General features: G+C 46.4%; 1 protein-coding gene across 1 annotated transcript; it reads left to right on the top strand.

The window, feature by feature from the left end:
* Nucleotides 1–573: 573 nt before the first annotated feature.
* URB2 (URB2 ribosome biogenesis homolog) lies at nucleotides 574–18,104 on the top strand (the record flags this gene model as incomplete). The annotated part of the gene is made up of 9 exons (XM_084261660.1): nucleotides 574–699; nucleotides 1,890–2,066; nucleotides 3,859–7,228; nucleotides 8,649–8,809; nucleotides 10,009–10,119; nucleotides 10,867–11,109; nucleotides 12,119–12,209; nucleotides 13,786–13,925; nucleotides 17,391–18,104. The coding sequence occupies 9 exons, from the start codon at nucleotides 574–576 to the stop codon at nucleotides 17,586–17,588; spliced, it is 4,617 nt and encodes a 1,538-aa protein (XP_084117786.1). The 3' UTR covers nucleotides 17,589–18,104.
* Between the last annotated feature and the right edge of the window lie 1,319 nt (nucleotides 18,105–19,423).

The raw sequence follows: 19,423 nt of genomic DNA, 5'->3' as shown, positions 1-19,423 counted from the left end.
TAACGCTGGCGCGGCCGGTGCTGCCCAGGGGCCGGCGGCTGCCGCCGGCGGCCGCTCCATGGCTGGCTGACACACGCCGCGGCGGGGGGGGGGGGGGTGGGGGGTGGGGTAGGGGCGGGAGAACGGGGCTGGGGCGGCCCCACGCGCAGGCGCCCTCGGGCCGCCAATGGGCGCGAGGTGCCTCCGCGCCGCCTCCCGCGATCGGCGGTCGGCTGGCGCTGCCTGGCGGAGGCCGAGGCCAGCGGCGAGTGCCGGGGGGAAGCGTGCGGCGTGGGCCCGGTGGCACGGTGAGGGCCGGGCGGTGCTGGGGAGCGATGTCCCTGCGAGGGACGCGGGGGTGGCAGGAGCCCGGTGGGGGAGAGGTTGGCGCTGGGGGGGGGGGGGGGGGGGGAGGGGGAGCGAGGGCGTGTGGGGCCTGGTGTGCCCCACTGAGGGGGAGGCGGGCGGGGGGCGGTTGGGCCCTGAGGGGTGGGTGCGTGACCGCCGCCCCGCCAGACGCCTGCCTTCCCCTCAGACTGCCTTCCCTGTGCCGTGCCTTCCAGTCGTGCCTCTGCGGGCCCGTGTGCCGTCCCCATGGCAGCCATCTACTCCGGGATTTACCTGAAGCTGAAAAGCGCCAAGACTTCTTGGGAAGACAAACTCAAACTCGCCCATTTCGCGTGGATTTCTCACCAGTGCGTCCTGCCTAATAAGGAGCAAGTAAGTACTTTACAGCGCTCCTACAGGGAGAAAGAGGAAAAAAAAAATCCCAGTAATTATTTGCAGGGAGAATGAACTGATTCACAACATCCAGTTCTAGTTGCTTGGGCTTTTGACCTTAGATTGTATCGCAGATGTATCTCTGATGGGGAACTGTGGGTGATATGAAATGTTTTCTTTGTATTTCAAGCGGCTTCAGCAGAAAAATTGGCATTAAGGCAGGAGGAGTATTTCTTATAGCAATGGTAGTGTGTGTGTGTTGTGATTCCCAGATAGATGAGAAACCACTGTCTCCAGAGCTTCCACTAGCATTGTTTATTATATCCTATATAAATACAGGATAACACTATAAAGTTGGATGCTGTAAAGTTGACACTGTAAAGTTGGATGCTTTTGATCACAGCTAAAAGCAAGAACCTCAGGGTGGCAGAACTGTAGCTACACACATGTTTCCTGGTGCTCTGATTTTGTGCATGTGCAAAGAGTGTACCTGATTCATGATCTCCTTGGAAGATGCTTCAGAACTCACCCTGTCCCCTCCAGGCTTTTGTTTTGACCCCGTTTCCTGAAGGTCTGCTCCCCAAACAAGGGGTGTCTTCCAGCGTAGTAGTTTTGTGGGGTCAAGGGTTTGCACCATCTAAAGTTAGCGTTTTGAGTTCCTGATATTTCAGTTACTTGGAATATTAAATCTAGCCATACACAATCCTTTTGTTTTGAAATCAATATTTTAAATTAGCAGGTTTCAACCTTTCCAGTTTGTACACATCTAAATTCCTAGGCCTGGACTTCTAGGTAGTAAATTTAAACATACCAGGAGGAGATGTGAAAGAAATACCATTGTCAGAAAGTGAAAACCATCTGATTCTTCAAGTTTTTATTTAAAAGACTGCATTTGCTAATCGGTGGTGACTGTCAGAATTATACCCTGATGAAAGGGCCTTAGTATGTTGACTACTGAAAGCCATCTCAGGGGGTATGGGGGAGCACAGGGCCAGCATTGGGTTTGGAATGAAAGCTCTTAGAAGTTTAGATCTTGGTTAAAATGCACAATGGTGGACTTCTCATTCAGAGCCTGTGGGATGCACAGCAGTTATTAAGGCATGAGTGCTGTAGTTGTGAAGAGCCTCTACTTTTCTCTTGTTCCCATGTAGGGGTTAGTAAAGATTATTTCTTTCCCCTTTTGTTGACAGGTATTGCTGGATTGGGTGAGCCATGCGTTGGTTTCGTACTACAATAAGAAACCTGAACTGGAGGATGAAGTTGTTGAGAAACTCTGGGCATATCTAGATAACATTATCCGTAGTAAAAGACTGCAGAATCTCTTAAAGAGTGGAAAGACAATCGGCCTCAGTTTTTCAATCGCACAGGTAATTAAAACTGTGGATATTTTGTAAGATGCTTGATAACCCTGCTTATCTTCTACAGTGCATGACTCTTCCTCACAATGTATGATGGTATGTGAAATACATTGTAATTAATCTGATGACATTAAGGACCTCTGATAAAAAGTCTCTGTTTCTGTTCTGTGATACAATCTATATTTGTGCAGCACCAAGGCTGAAAAATGGCAGAGCATTCTAATAACAGCTTCAAAGTTAATCTTCCTCTCTGTCTTTAACTTCTGCAAACTATCAGAGTGGACTGATTTAAGTATTGCAATAGGTAAGTAAAGGCTCAGTTCCATATGCTGCTCTTCTGTATTTACGGCTTATATTGCCATTTTACATGGAAGTCTTAGGGGGAGAAAGATTTTCCCTCACTGTGGGACTCATCAGTGTGTTTTGCTCGAGTACTTGTGGGGTGTGAGGTGCTGTTCAGCAGATCCTGCAGCTTCTTGGGAAGGCTCTGAACAGTGGTGGCACCGAAATCATTATTGATCTTAATTGTATCAGTAATTCAGCCTCAGCTGAAAGTGAATGGGGGAGGCTTCAGTTACAGTTCAGAGCTGAACCAGGAATCGTAACTTCTTATTTATCTTCCTGGTTACAGTAATAGTAGAGTTATGGATGGCTGTAGAGGCAGTCAAAATGGCTGGGAAAATAACCCTTTTAGTTGGGATCTGGTTGGAAGGAAGCAAGAGGAAACTGCCTTTAATTGCAGAAATTGATTTGTGAAGTACAGAGAATTGATTGGAGCAAACTTCTGCTTCAGAGATGCTTCACAGAAACCATGACAGATTTAAAGGTGGTCTGGGTGTGAAAACCTGTCTGTCTGAAGATTAGCTGAGAGGTACAGGCCAGAGTACCCCAAAAACAAAGGACAGAGGTGACAGTGGGTGTGGTGGAAAGAATTTAAGGATCTATTCTAGTCCAGTGGGGCTTGAGCTGAGGAGAGGAACTGTCCGTTACCAGGTGTAAGGAGACAGGTGAGATTTTTAAACTCTGGAATAGCAGCAGATTTCTAAATCGTTACTGAATTTATTTTCTGACAAGATTATCTGGAGGTGAGAAAAGGGAGCAAATTAAAAGGACACCAAGGGAGAAAACCATAGGGAAAACTCAATACCAAGTTGGAGAAGAGAAAGGGAAATACAAATTCAGGTGAACATTAATTCTTTAGAACTCTGTCCGTCAAAGAGGAGAGAGAACAGTCCTTCACATTCCAAATACCAGCACAGGAAACTGTCTCTTTGTGAAATAGGAAGATGATATTTAGATGTGGACATTCTTACTGAGTAAGCTTCCTCGATCAAAGGTTAAAAGTGTGTTGTGTTGGGGTTTTTTTTAGGGGAGTTTGGTCTTGGTTTTTTTTTTCGGGGGGTGGTGTTTGTTGGTTGGGTTGGTTTGGGGTTTTTTGTTTGGAATATAGTTCTGGGGACCTTGCAAGAAAGGAGGAAATTTACCCCTCCTCCCTTTCTGCAGTATCAACTGTTAAGATCGAGTATAGGAAAGACTTATGCTGTTGCCAGTAGCACACATGCTGAAGGAGAGCTTCCTGACTCATCTCTTAGCACAAACAAATGCAGAGGCTGTTCTGGCCAGAGGAGCTTGTCATTAGAGACCTACATTTTGAGAGGCCCAGCAGCAGCTGTTGGCAGGTCCCCATTGCTTCTTTCTTGCAGCTGGAGCTCAGGGAAGTCGGTGTTGGTTTGTTATAATCAACTTTATCTTTGTGTGCAAAATTGACTATTGGTTTGTGTTTTGTTTTTTCAACCTCCAGGTCATAAATGAAAGATTGTCAGAGGCCTGTTCTCAAAAAACACAACGAAGCATCAGCACGGTGCTGAGTTGCTCCAGTGGCATTCTTTCTACTCCTTCACTCTCCATCATTTACACAGCAAAGTGTGAGCTCTTGGTTGATCTCCTCAGCAAGCTGTCCAAGCTGGCATGTCAGCAGCTGGCTTCTGATGACACTGTGTGCTCCCAGGTGTTCAGTGTCCTCCAGCTTACCTTTGCTCAGTACCTCCTGATCCAGAGGCAGCAAACCAACCCAAATCGTGTGTTTGGGCAAGTGACAGGTCACTTGCTCCAGCCATGTCTGCTCCTGAGGCACTTGCTGACTGTGAGGAGCTGGGCACAAACGGATGACAACCATGTGCGCCAGCACCTGAGCAGGGAAATCCGAAACCAAGTAGAAACATTGCTGCAGGCTGGGTTATTCCAGCCTGAGCTTTTCTCCTCCTATAAAGAAGAGCTGCTGCCAGAACAGGAGAAGAAGAAAGGAGCCTTGAAAAGTCTTCTGCTGCCAGTCAACACAATACAGACCAAGCTGGGCAGTGACTTTTGTGAACCTGCCCTCCATGGAGCTGTTGTGGCTGGTTCCGTGTCCCTGCTGTATAAGCTTTTCCTGGACTCGTACTGCAAGGCAGAAAACCACCTTGTGTGTTTCCACATGCTCAGCAGGCTCTTTGGCTGCCTCAGGCTCTCTGGCCTGCAGCAGGGTGTGGGGGGGGACAGGCTGTCTCCCGCAGACTGGAGCGGGGAGCTGCTTGCTGTGGAGCAGCTGCTGAGCTTGGTGCTCAGCAGCGATATCTATAATGTTGCCAGTGACCGTATCCGGCACAAGGAGATACAGTTTGGGTTCTACCGCCAGCTAGCACAGATGTTGGTGACTCACTCCCAAGCTGCCATCCCGGCTTGGTTCAGGTGTCTCAAACTCTTGATGTCGTTAAACCACCTGATAGTAGAGCCAGACTTGGACGACTTGGTGTCCTCGGCCTGGATTGATGCCAAGGTCTCGGAGCCCCGTACGCAGAAGCCCCAGGAGGCTCTCATCAGCGCCATGTTTCAGACCTACTCCAAGCTGCGGCAGTTCCCGCGGCTCTTTGAGGAGGTGCTGACAGTCATTTGCTGGCCAGCTGCTGATGAACTGAGGCAGCCTGTCTTCTCTGGTGGCCTGACAGTGAAGCTTCGTGAGTGCCTCCTTGAACTGCCACCCAACCAGATTCTGGACATTTTGTGTCGCTTTGTGGAGAAATGCCAGACCCTTATCATTCCTGCTGTTAAAGGGTCAGCTGACATGGCCTTGAAGCTGCTGTCAGTGAGCTCGGTGCTGCACGCTTTTCTGTTCAACATGAGAAGTCTAGATGATGTCACTCCTTCCTCTGTGGTCCTGCGCACTCAGAATCTGCTGGCAAATATGCAGAAGGGAATAATTCAGCCACTGATGGAGCTGCTCCAGGCTCCTAGAAGAGAGGCAGAGAAGTCAGACCTTTGGCTAAGAAAGGCCAGTGACTCTGCTCTCCTCCTAGTTTACACGTGGGTTGAGGTAGACACTTTGTTTGGTGTTAGCTGCAGTAAATACGTGTCCCCAGCAGCTGAAATTGCGGGTGCTGTTGCTGCATCTGCCACAGGACACAGGGGTGTTTCAGCTTTCCTCCCTGGTGTGGGGGAGCAGTGCTGGGAGAGAGTCATGGGACTTGCCAATAGCTTTGCCTCCACCAGCAAGTATTGCTTGGAGCAGCTCATGCTTCAGAAAATGAAGATGATCTTAATGCAGGCGGAAGCTGACCTACAGGCCTTGCAGCATGCTGCAGCTTTCATCCTGGAGTCTGGGAGATCTAGCATGAGCAGAGGAGAGTCTGAACCATGGGATGGAGATATCAGCACAATAAGTGATCTCACCTACCCCACGGCCCACTGGCACCTCGTTATCTCCAACCTGACTATCCTCTTGCCATACATTTCCTGGAAAGATGTAGAGTACATTGGAAATGTGCTTCTAGAGACAATAGTATTGGCCAAAGCTCAGGAAGCTGACGCAGACCTGGAGCCTTCTATCAGCATTGGAAAGATATCTCTTGGTTTCATGCATAGCTCCTTTCTACCAGAAATGAAGGTCCTGCATTGTGCTTTTCTGACCAGCCTTATTAATCGGTTTGCTGGGGTGCTGCCCTCTGCTGCCAGAGATTCAGTAGATCTGCCACTTCAGCAGCTGTCTGTGGGTAATATCCCTTGGCATGAAGAAATCCTGGCTCCTTGCCGACCTGCTGACCCATTGGAAGCACCATCAGAAAACAAGCTGCTGAAGGCTGAGCTCAGCTTGTCTTGGAAAACACTGGAGAGAGTTGCCCAATGTACGGTATTGTTAGCAAAAAACGGCTGCCCTGTCACCCTGAAAGAAAGTCAGCTGGAAAGCTGCTTGAGTTTGCTAGAAATTGCTTCTCTTCTGAAACTAGATAGTCTTCTTCCCTCTGACTGTACCCGGTGTTACCTGGTGCTGCTGTCCCTGCTAGCCAATACCAGGGCTAGTGGCTCTTGCAGCAAGCTGTTGCTGCTGAAGTTTTTAACTACCTGCTTCCACCTCCTGAGGTGCCTGCAAGCGGGCAGGAATGCCAACTGTGTTTTTAAGGTTTTTCATGCCAGCGATGTTCTTGAGGCTGTCATGACCTCCCAGCTCACAGCTAGCAAATTCTTCACCAGCGTGTTGACTGCTCCTGTTTGGACACAGTATCTCCAGGAAGTCCAAGCCTTTTTGGAAAACTTTCTTCAGATGATTATTGAACGAAGACAAAGCCTGAGGCTCAATTTGGAGAAGTTCATGTCTTTCCTGGTGAGCTGCGATCCAGGTGTTGCTGCAGCCAAAAGCAAAGATTGTAAAAACTGGAATCCTGCAGCTGGGCAGATCCTGCTAATGGCATTCACCACGCTCTGCCACGTTGTCACACATTACCTGCAGCAGCTCCCAGAGAAGAAGCAGCTGTCTGCGGATGTGCTCTCCGCTCTCTTGGAGCCAGTGGTTCTGCAGGTGGCCACAACTGTTGAACACGGTCTTCAGAGTAACACCCCAAACCAGCCTTTGCCTGTAGCATTCATACCATCTGTCACTACGCTTCTCAAAGCAGATCTGAGCCACACTGTCAGGAAGGGCTGGCAGAAGGACCCCGCTGCATTTTTGGAGCAACCCCGCATTAAACTGTACCAGAAGTTCTACTCTCAGATAATGAGGGAGCTGCCCTGCGCGGGGGGTAACCTGCAGTTCCTGCAGCCTGCCCTGCAGTTCCTGACCACCTTCTGCTCAGTGCCAGAGCTGTATCCCGGAAAGGAAACCGCAGTCATGGTGTTTTTTGCTATAAAAAAGCTGCTCACTGGTATGAAAACTCCCTTTCTCTGGTTCCTTTGCTAATTCTGCAGCGCAAAATGGCAAGTTAAAAGCCATTTAGCAAAACATACAGTTTTTACAAGAGCCTGTATCTACTTATGTTCAAGCAGTAGGCTATCCTTTTGTAAATGCATAACAGGAAAGTTTTCAAGGAGGCAATGTTGTGGTACCCGGACCACAACTGCCATCTAATTTGGTAATGATCTTCCAGGAGATGCGAACATCTTAATAGAGTTGGAGTCCTCAGTTACTTGTCCTTGTAGAGCATTTTGGCAGTAGCTGCAATATGGTAATACTTCTGGATACAGGGCTGGAGGTGCAGTGTCCTTCTACTCATGTAGTTGGTACAGAAGGCACCAGGTCGTATCTGAGGATCTCGGGAGTATTTTGCTATAAGGTCCTCTATTTTTGTATCTGATAGGCAAGGTGATAAAACAATGGACGTCACCTAACTGTAAGGATGCTGAGCACCTGTAATTCTGATAAAGTCTGTGGGATAGGCAGATCAGTCCCTTTATCAATACCAAATAAAGACCCAGGGCTAGAAAAGACATAAAAAACCTCTTACTGCCTACTGTGTGACCTAATGGCTCCTTTATATTCTCTCATTCAGGAAGTTCAGGAGATGAACTGAACATGGCATAGATATAACTGTTCTGTTTGGCTTCTCTGGACAGTTTCCATTTGTCCGAATCACTACTAGCATGCTCTAGCACAGTGGTCTCCAAACATTTTTGATTGTGCATACCTATCAGTAAAAAAATTAAAATTGAGCATGCAGCCTCTGTGTATGTTTGGTTGTAAACTAAAGTAGCATATACTACTCTACTAGTATACTATGTACAGTAAAAAATCTACACAAAAAAACGTTGAACAAGCACAGATTCCTGTTTAAGACGACTTTTGGTATTACCTCAGATCCTGCAGATAAATTGTGGAACTAAGAAACAAGGCTTCACGATCAGTTAAGATACAGGCTAGTCCAGGGCCATCTGCATAATAATAATTAAGTGGGGAGCATGACATCAGCAGAGAACTGAACTTCAGCAGCTTAATGTTTTTGTGGCTTGTGAAGGCTCCCTGTCCAGCATTTGTAGTAAAGCCGTGGGCCTTGTTTAGCCCGCTCCCTTGGCTCGTGCACACAATTTGTTGTAGTATTTCCACACTCCTGAAGGCTGTTTATTGATACAACTGCTCTGTGAACCCTAGGGTAGAAAATACTCGAGAACAGGAGTTCATTGAACTAGTGGGGAGGGAGATAAAGGGGAAGTGTGGGGCCCTTTATGCATTTGAGTGTTAAAAAGGTACCCTTAGAACTGTTTTAAGTTTGGATTTGCCCTGTTCTTATTTGTGGAAGTACCCTTTCTTGGGAACTGATTAAGGCATGCTTGTGTCTCCTGACTATGCAGGTCCTGCAGTCACAACCCAGGTGATCCAAAGCATCGAGATGGAGCTGACAGAGGTGCTTGTCCAGCTGCTGGGAAACTGCTCTGCCGAGGAGTTTTATGCCATAATGAGGCTGGTACTGCAGGGACTTGAAATGAGGAATGTTTGGCAACAGAAGGATAAAGTAAGGCATGAGCTTAGTTTATGGTCAACTTCTTCCTTCCATGTTCTGTAACTTGAAAAAATTTTTGTTGGCTGAACGGCATCTGATAAATATTTTTTTCATCTTCCTGCTTGGTGTTCAGTGCTAAAGTCAATTTGTTTGGCATAGTTAAGGGCTTGGTGACTGAGATATGTTGTGGATATAAATTGAGAGGTAGAAAGATCGTGGAAACCTGGAAAAACCCTCTCTCCAGTTTAAGGACTCAGCAATCTTAATTCCCCATATTGTCAACAGAAATCACACAGCTGTGATGTGTTGAGATTTTTTTTTCCTACTTGCCAAGCTCTTGCACATCAGATACTACTAGTCAACGAGTGAGTTTAACCACTGTTGGTCTGTGGCTCTTCTCAACAGGGTTAAAGGCACTGTCAGAAATGCTGACATTTTTAAGTAAACCCGAAACTTCACCTGTGCTTTTGCTTAAATGACTGTGAAGCCTATAATGACTTTTACTCTAATAACCAGACACCATGCAGTAGCTTTTTTAATGCTATTCCTTTCTCCAGAGCAGTTTAAGCAGCAGTGGTGACATATGGAACATTTTTGGCAAAAAAACCCCTGTACTTGAAAATGAAAATTGGGTTAAACTTGGGGGTTTATTTGGCTCTTTCTTATTTGTCAGAAGTAGGCAAGGATGTGCTGCATCAATTCTTGATAGGTGTTTTTGAAAGTGTATCTGGAATTCCCCTACTACACATATAAATTTCTGCTGCCTGAGTACAGCTTGTAGTAGGTTTCTTTTATCAGTCTGTCATAACAGCCAGCAAGTAAAAACCCTGCTGCAAATGCAGCGTTCTTAGCTTCCAGTGTAGTGGTGTCCTTGTATTTCCCTTACTTCCCCCTGTGATCCAGCGGCAGTTGAAGGAGAAGCCTTTCCTGTCTTAAAAACCAGGTGAGCCTTTCTGCATGGTCAGTTGACTGTAAAATCACTGTGTTTCTCACGGTATGTTGGAGCTGGTGCTGCTGCTCAGCGTGCTGAATTCTGTTGAGCTGCTGTTTACTTCACAGCCTCCAGAGAGAATCTGTCGGTGGGGGAACTTCCATGTGTCAAGGCTCCGGCAAGGCTCAAAACTGCCGCTGCCCTTGGAAGAGCTTTCCTGTCCGTGAGAGGAGTCAGTGCATCTTGTACCCCTGAGTGATGGTCAGTCTGTTTTCTGCAGGAAGTACTGTCGGCTGTTACCCTAACCAAATTGTTGCTGGGCTGCCCATTAAGTGGAGACAAAGAGAAGGCTTTCTGGTTTGCCAGCCCACAGATAATCACAGCTTTAGCTGTAAGTAGCTCTTTATTATAACTTCATTACCTATCCCTTTTATTTGTTGGCGTCTGTAATGGTTATATCTAACATGCACAGCAGCGTACACAAACAGAAAGTTGTGGATGCTACACAAGTCCATACCAGACACACCTCACATTTTTGTCTAGAACCTTTCTCTCCTTCTTTCTCAAGTAAATTTCCTCCTGTGAGTGCAGTGTGTGTAGGTCATCCATTTCTTATTATCAGTAATGTTCTGGGACTGCACCATCTAATCTGGAGCTTGGGAGAAGCTTGTTAGGCTGCCAAGGAGAGAGCCTGAGTTCTCCTGTCCTTCCTCCAGTTCAAAGGAGAAGGCGACTGTTGGCCACATGTTGTAGCAGAAGCCAACAGCAGCAAAACAAAAAGAGAAGTACTCATGTTAAAATAATTATAGAAAAATATCACTGAATTATGAATGGGAAACTTAACAGAAAGTAGCCAAACCCAGGTTTCCTGGGGTTCATCTGTACAGCTTACAAACCTAGTGATGTAGGTTTGTCTTCTCTCATGATGGTGGTGTCTCTAGACTGCTTGCTTGGAATGCCTCATACACAGCCTAGCCCAGGGTGCAGTTGCGCAGAAATGGCCCAGGGTGCAGGAGTTTCCCTGCCAGCCCAGCTTGCACCATTGACTCAGGTCAGAGCTTTATGGTTCCTAGGTGTGTGAATGCCAGTGGTAGGTGGTTAATGCGCTCCTCCTTAACTGTTTTCTGTCATCTTGTAGATGCAAACCAAAGAGGCCTGCCAGGACCAGTCACTGATTTCCACCATAGTCGTACCGATTCTAGAGGCGGTAGCAGCTCTGCTGAGGCACGGAGAAGGGGTTCTCTTGAACCCACACCATGTGGCGCTGGCATTCAGCATTCTACTGACGGTCCCTCTGGATCATCTGAAGACAGAAGACTATCGTGGTGTCTTCCTGGGAGTCCATGAAGTGCTCTTCTCTATTGTGCAGTGTCATCCAAAGGTGAGGGAGTAGGAGGAGGGGAAAAGAGTAGAAAGAACTTACACAGAGACAAGTGATGAGAATTTTTTTTTTAATAGTGGCTTTGTAATAATATGTCCTGGTAGTGCTTTGTACTGCTTGTCATTTAGAAGGCTGTGAATCTCAAAATCACAGCATTTCAATTGTTCTCCTGCTTTATACATGCATTGTTGGTCTTTAGCAGCAGATGGCCTATCAACTTCTGATGCTAGATTAAAATAAAACTTTCACTTTTTTATGATTGATTTGTAGAAGCACACATGGCTCAGGCTGTAGGATCTCATTCTCACTGGAGATCAAGATTGTGCAGTCCTTTGAAAATGGGGCTTAGGCATGTTAGAAGTTGGAGTGACCTTCAAACATTGTACTGTCATGTTCTTGTCAGCCTTCTGGCATGGGAAAACGGAGAAATACTGGGACTTCCACAGGGTTGGAGGCACTCCTACATGGAATATGTAGGCAGAGGTGGAAGAAAAAAGGAAAGGGGCCTCATGCATTTGCATTAGGACTGAGAGTAAAGAAAGCTAAAGATGGGGTAATAGCAAATTCTGAAAGCAAGGCAGGACACATTGCTAAAACATCCTTACAAAACCCCTGTGGTAAAAATCTGCCCTTCCAGTCTGTTTTCACACAGTGATCTGTAGTGTTACTGGACCCTGGCTCTGTGAATCTGTTTGGCTACACAGCTTCTCGCCCAGCAAGAGAAAAATCCCTGGGCATTAGGGTACTAAGTCAAGTGCTGCTTGGGAGAGATTGAGTAATGTGATGTTAAGTGAATGTGGCCAGGACTGCAGTCCTGCTCCAGGCTTCTCAAGTGGGGATACTGTGTGGGTGAAGAATGGAAAGAGAGTCTCTGCTCCTGACAGCTGTGGGAGCTGCATGCTTTAGGTCACAGGAATCGATTTCACCCAAGCTATGGGGTGGTGTACCTCTACCCTCTCCGCAGTCTTTACTGCATAATCTCAGGTGGTTTTATTTCCTCTCTCTGCAGGTGCTGTTGAAAGCAGCACCGTCTTTTCTGAACAGTTTCCACCGTCTGGTTGTGTCTGTCATGCACGAAGGACGTCAGAAAGGAGACAGAGGTACCAAGCCTTTTCCACTTTTGCACAGGGTGTATCCACTGTCATTCTGTATGCTCTAGAAGAGAAGCAGAACAGAACCTAGCTATGGCATCAAAACTGTTAGCCCTACCTGTCTTATGTAAAATTGAGGATGAGCTTTGTAGTATTGTGGGTTTAGGGAGGTAACAGGCTCCTGTGGAGCTGCATCCGGACAGCATTGCTGTAGGGCTGGCTGTGCCCAATTTCTGCTCTTCCTATCAACCTCTGTGTGTGAAAGCACGGTGAAGTCTGTGATGCATGCTCATATGCCTGAGTTATAGCCCCAGATAAATAGATCCTACTACTTGAAGCTTCTTGGGACTGGGACTGTTCACTACAGACCTGAATTTGTCACCGTTCTGTGCTAAGCATAGAGCCAGAACACCGCATGTATCTGAAGCATCAGTTGGGATTAGATGATGTATCTGTATGGTCAAGGCTTTGGAATCAGTGTAGTTAAATATATCAAAAGGAAGAAGAAGAATTAAAAAAAAAAAAGACTTATTACTGTAAATTGTTAAAGAATTTGCATTGTCAAAGAAGCAACCCAGTCAGAGATGTTCAGAGTGATTAAGATAATCCACCTGTACTTCATGCTGGTCAGGACACAAGTACCTTGTCATTAATAGTGGTGGCTTTTTGAGACAAGCTGACTTCACAGCCTGCAACTGCTTGTATCCCAACTTTGCACCAATGTCCTACGGCCTACCATGTTCAGATTCATCTCAGCTGGTAATGTTGCCCACAACTGTGGGCAAAGATAAGTGCATGTATGCATTGTGGAAGAATATACTAACAAAGGCTCAGTGATAGAGGAAAAGGCACTTTAAACTGGTGCCAAACTTGGAGAATTTGCTACCGTCTGTAACCTGTTCATGTAAGGTAAGGGTCAGAGGAAACTTACGGGTACATGGTGTCCTAAAGTTTAAAAACACACTGTTTATCTTTGCTGGGCTGTTTTATTCTTGTAACAGATAACATGAAAGAAAAGTCTAGATTTTCCTTCTCTGTTTTTTGTACTAGTTCTCTTCATTCATTGCCTACTGAAAGAGTAAATTCTTAGGTCACCCCTGCAGTCTCACTTTAAATATCTCTAGTGTTCCTGCTCCTGTATTCCATGTTATAAACCTCATCAGAAAGCTTTCTTACTATGCTGTTTCTAAGAGATGGCTTCTGATTTTCTGTAGGTAGAGAATGTAATTTTCCAGTCTCCTTGTTCTCTCCTCCACAGTACTAGTTGGGAGTGAATCATGGAAGGGACCATAGCTGCTACTTTTAGCACTTCAGCATGTATAACAAATAATTTCCCCTTGCAGGGCATGTGGAGTGGGAATCAGTGTACTCTTACAAAATATCCCTTGGAAGAGATGCGTACGGTGTGTTGCAGGGGTGTGGGGGGCGCCTCTCAGCAGTGGCTTGATAAGAAAAGGAGATAAAATGGGCAAGCTGGTATTGGCTTCATGCAGTTCAAGAATCATATGGAAGACTGTGTGACCCTGTATTTTTCCTAGAGCTTTTAAGTCTTAAGTACCAGATCGCAACTTACTTTGTGTTTTAGGCAACACAGATGACTTTGAAGTTGTCCTGAAATGTGCACACTTGGTGGAACGGATGTATACTCATATTGCTGCAGAAATGGAGGACTTCACTGTGTTTTCTGCTTTCATTGTGGCTCACTATGTGACTGAATTGCAGAAGGTAACATGTTCTCATACACTTGAACGTGCCATGGTATCATGTTGGCTTTGGGGTTTCTGTTTGAATGGCAGCTACGTCAAGCTTTGTAAAACCTGTGAAGTTATAAAAGTTGCTGTGCCTCATGGGGATGCACGTTTGATCCAGACTATCTCTTATTTTGAGCAAGAGTTCATGTGAATCTTTCTTATTCAGCTCCTGAAAGCTTTCTAAAGGTGTGGGCTTTGGCCTTTTTAAATATATCTCTTTACAGAACTGCTTTGGTTTTCTGTCACATTGGGAGAACTTGTTGAGTTTTTTTCTTCATGTGTAGTTAGGTTCATCTCCCAGCTAGTCTCAGCTGTCCATGATTGATAGCACTTAGGGCCCCATCTGGCAAAGTAATGGAGAAAACCTCTACTGGAAAATGTTTTTTAATCTGGTGAGTGGAAATGTTATTGTCAAAGAAGTGTTAGTTTTTCAGTAGTTTCCACTTCTGTACCAAAGATGCTGTTCTCATGTTTGCTGAAAACAGCTGCTCCTACTGTTAGGAATGCCAAAGCTAGGTCAGTACCTTCTCACCTCCAGACCTAAGTTCAAACTGTCATTTTGTTCAGCCTGATGGATTTAGATTTCACCAGGGTTTGAGTGCTGCTCATGTTGCAAGTACCTGCAAATTGATTATTCGTGGCTGTGGCCTGGGCGTGGACTGAAACACAAAAAGGAATGTTAGTATTTGATTTTAGGCACTCTTGCCACAAAAATATCCTAACTGGTGCTATGTTTCTTAATAGCTGTGGTGTAACCAGTGTAACTAACCAGGAACATTGTTATGTAGCTTAAACTCAGCTGCCTTCTCTATTGCCTGGCTTTTTTCCAAGGCTTAGGAGCAAAACAATGGGATATGTCAGTTTTTAGCCCTGTTATTTAGCATACCTGGTAAGTTGTTTGTTGTGTACGTAGTAAACATAGCAGTTCAGCAAATGCCAGGGACAGACTGCTGCTAAGACTACCTGTTCTCACTTGAGCTGTCACTGAACTGTGTTTGGTGCTGAATGTAGAGCCTTTACTGGGGAAGCCTGACTTGAATCATTAATGACCTCTCTGAGTTAAAAGGGCACTTAATCAGTATCAGCAGCGTACGGAGTCTCGTGAGGCTTCAGGGAATGTTTTGTGCCGTACTTATCACTGGGAAGTGGAAGGTGATGGATGATAGCTGAAACCACAGACCAGTAATGTATGTGTGGAACCTTTGGGCGTGGAAGGGGCAGTCAGTGTAGCGAGCCACCGGGCGCTGTGACAAAGGGGTGTTTTCTCTCTGACAGAATAGATAGATCACAGGTAGGTGATGATTTATTTGCTCATTAGGCTGCTGAGAATTGATGGGTATCAGAGGAAGGGGAGGCCTCAGCGTGCACGTACACATCTTTCATGTTGCTCTGCAGAGGGAGAAAAAAACTCCTTTACCATTCATCTCTTCTGAGCCCAGATCAGTGTCTTTCAGCCTGTGATCTAAAGACCCTGGGGTCCCTCAGGGGTAACTGAGAAAAACATGTTGGTCGATTTAAATGGGCATCTGCATGCTTACTGGAACCCTTATAAAACTGATGCAAGCTACTGGCCTAAAGAGTCACTTGCTCCTGAAGTAGTTGTGTAACAGTTCCCTCAGTGCTGCAGCTTTATACCAGGAAATAAAATATCCTTGTGAATTATTTTGTGTTACTCTAGAAAGATTCATTGCTGGAGTGGGTGGCATCTTATAGCCTCTTTCTTACTGTTGACAGTGCTTTTCCCCTGTCTGTGAGCTGTTGCTTAATTCAGCAATAGTGAAATAGCTCTTCACACATTTAATGCCTCCCATCAAGAGCTCTGTAATGCTTGACAAATTCGTTGTGCTAACTATATAGACCATAAAACGCTTACAAGCATAATTAACTGCCAGCCAGTAGTGGCAGCTGTTTAAATCTTTGGTTCTGCTTCCCATGGTGTAATTGGAAGGTGTTTATAGGAAACTGCACTGCAAAGCCAGCATGGCCCATGTGAGGCAAGGGTCCAGGCTAGTTGGGGATGTGTGGGATGCGGTTCTGTTAACTGCAGCTCTGACACACCAGCCTGTCCCAGGTTGTCCATCTTGGCAGTAGCTCTGGGTTTTCCTGTCCCCGTTCTCTGCAGTCATTTCTCTGTGCTAGGAAGGGGGAAGCCAGCCCAGTGCATTCACTGGGAGGCACGATGCTTGACTGTCCTGTTATTTCAGTGCAGGGTGTAGGGAGAAATAACATCTGTTACGAAGCAGCTGATAGATCAACTGACAGAGAGGGGGGAAAGTACAGCCTTTTGGTTGTGGGAACCCATCGGGGTCAGGGATGCAAAGAAAGGCTGATGTGCCTTAGCTCCTGCTCTCTGTTTTTTCCCAGCTGTGATAGCAGGGCTAATAAAATACATTAGCTGTTTTGTATTTAGGGCGGAAAGGGAGCAGGAGCCTGTCACAGTGATTAGGAGCGCACTTCATTAGCGGAAAGTTTATTAGTTGCCTCAGGAAGAAAGAAGTCTGAATTTTAATGACAGCTTTTTATGTAATTTTCATTAGGCCTGGAGTGCAGAGCCTTAGGTCTGGAGGCATAAAGCTAATTTTGGGATTCGGCAAAGATAAGGCATAGTTCTGTGGCAAAATAATGTGATTATGCCAGAGGCCGGCAGGGCCTCAGGCAGTGAAGTATTTAGCAAGTGATTTGTGAGCAGGGACACATTTTAGTTGGCCTGGAGCACCAGAGGACTCTGGAGTTGGCACTGATGCTCCTGGTTGTAGTGGCTGTCCTGCTAGTGGTGCGGTTGAGCTGGAGCACGGAGTCCGGAGTCATTCCCGCTATGCCTTCAACTTTCTGCGTGGCTTCAGGCAGGGCACCTGATTTCAGGTGTTACAACAGATCAAGGCAATAGATGCGCATCTCCCGAGCTTTTTGAAGGCTTCTTTTACTGAACCTTCTGCGGTGAAGTCCTCAGATACAAATTGTTAGGTAAATGTCAAGTTGTTAAGTGGTAAGCTAAATTGATTGACTACCCAGTGTAAATGACAGAGTAGCCTAAAGAAAATGCTCATTTGAAATTGAGACCAACAGGAGCTCTCAGCAAATATGAGACACAGAATCTACTGAAATGTGTGATACAGGGTATTTTAGAGTTTAAGTACAGTTTTTCTGCTGAGGAGTTTTCATATGGTTCCAAGGTGATCAGTGTCTTTGCTTCTGCAGCAATGTGTATAGTGGCACTCCCGTGCCATTTATTGCAAGGGGCATGCTTGCTCTGCAAAACATGTTTGCAGGAATCAGGGAAATACTGCACAAGTCAAAATCTTGGATTTTATCTAATGGGCTGTTCCAGATGGCCTGATGCACTGGAAAACACGATGTCAGCATCTAATGTATACTGACTGTGGAAAGGGTGTTTTCTTGCCTTTTGGTCTTCAAGTGTAATGCAGTTTTGTTCTCCTAGGTGACGCTGCACCCGGCTGTGAAGAAGCATCTCACAGAAGGGATATATCGCATCCTTGACCTCTGCATCGAGCGGGACATCAAGTTCTTAAACACGTCGCTACCAGCGGGTGTCAGGGAGGTCTTTAAGGATCTCTATAACGATTACAACCACTACCACAAAGCAAAAAAGCAGGGGGAGGAAAAGTACACAGCGTGAGGAGTCCTGCCCGCTGCTGCACAAACTCATCTCGCAGCGCTCAGAACATGCTCAGTTTTTGTTTGGTTTGGGGTGAGGAGTAAGATGAAATCTGAAGAGGGTCGCATCTGTCTATCCAGCCAGCCTTCCTGATGGAGAAATGAGGGAAAGGAAAACGGGAGAGGAAGGGGTGTGCTGTTAGGTCTGGTCCTGCTGTGTGCTGCAAAGGGCAGAACTGCTGCAACCCGTGCTGGCCCCGGGGAGCTCTCTGCAGCCTGGCAGCAGATGTCAGGCTTCAGGCTTTTGGCAGACTGTGGTGCCTTTCTGTGGAAGCACTGGTCTGGTGTAACAGCCAGTGAGGGTTTATAACTCCTACTCTCGCTTACGTGGTAAGCAGAATTAAAGCAGCTAAAGTGCTTATTTTTGTACCCTGTTGTTTTACATTTTTTTACTGAAGACAGTTGTGAATGTTACACAGCTGTGTGGCAGGCTACTGTGCAAAACTCTGGGAATAAGTAAAAAATTTGAAAGTTTGTATCTCTTTGCTTGCTGGGTTTTTCTCTCCAGTCTTGTGCAACCCGGTCTGACCTATTGAATTCCCTTCCCAACTGAATTATCCAGTGATCTCACGATAATCAAAAAGACTGACCCCTTTAGAGCTCTGGTCAGTTAAGTGTCATTAAGCAATTACACTTAGTCATCTGAGCTGTGGTCACTCTTGGTGTACATTTTTATCTTGTGACAAATGCTAAGTGCCAAGGCCTATCTGAGATCTCCTTGGTCGAAGCTGAGCCTTGGTGCTTTGTATTCAGTCCAGGTTAAGAGCAAGCCCTGGACTTACTGCAGCTCATCTGACAGTGATTTAATAAGCTGTGGTAAATTAATCACATTTGAGCCTGTAAGAAGCTTTATCAAATTGCTTCATTTCATTAGCTAAACTACAGAGGTTTATTTTGTTGAAAATGATGGAGTCTAAAGATCCAAACTTCTATGAAGTGGTGAAACATCATCACACAGGCATGCAGTTAGTAGTATCAACACAATACTCCCACATGATGATCAGCTTTAATCTACAGGTAGGGCATGGGCAGAGGAAGACTGAAATGGGTCTTACCACTTCTACTGGCTCCTTTTAACTCGTTGCAAGGTCCAAAGGATGAAGTTTGGCCAGGACAGGGGACTCCATGTGGTGCAGACAAGGGAGGTGAGCAGAGCTGGACCTCAGGGCAGGCACAGCAGGGGCGTGTCATGGCATGGCAGCTGCTGCCGGATGTAGGCCCTTCCTGCACCCCCTGCACTGCCCCGCTGGCTGTGGCTCTGGCAGGGCTCTTCTGGCACATCATGGACCTCCTCTGGCACCATGAGTAGGACGTGGCATCAGGTCCCTGGCTCTGGCCAGGGCAGCTACCTCACATTGGTGCCTGCTCACCTCCTCCATCTTTGTCATGTGGAGCCTCCTGTGCTGGCTAAACTTCATCCTTTGCAGCAGAGGTGATCCTTCTTATGTTCTGAAGAAGCTCAGAGACAAAGCTTTGGTACTGTGCAGGTGCTGTTCTGAAGCAGCCACAGCAGTGGCATGTTATCAGCAGTGCTCAGCCACTAATACAAAGCACAGCACCGCATGGGCCGCTGTGAAGCAAGATAACTCACCGAGGCTGGGCCCTGTACTCCACTGTGCCATTCCTGAAAAGCTGATGTGTGCCAGCACTGGGGGGGGCAGTTGCTGCTCCCCACCAGTGCCTCACTGCAGTGCCTGCTAGGTCCCAGAAGGGAAACGTGTATGAGCTGAGCCAAGTGGGCACCGAAGAGAGGATCTCCGGGGTGAAGACAGTTAACACGCTAGCAAAACGAAGGAA

Source organism: Gallinula chloropus (genome assembly GCF_964237585.1).
Source record: "Gallinula chloropus genome assembly, chromosome: 3".
NCBI classification, from domain to species: Eukaryota; Metazoa; Chordata; class Aves; order Gruiformes; family Rallidae; genus Gallinula; species Gallinula chloropus.
The sequence above is the reverse complement of the archived record's forward strand: the minus strand, read 5'-3'. Positions and strand labels throughout refer to the sequence as shown.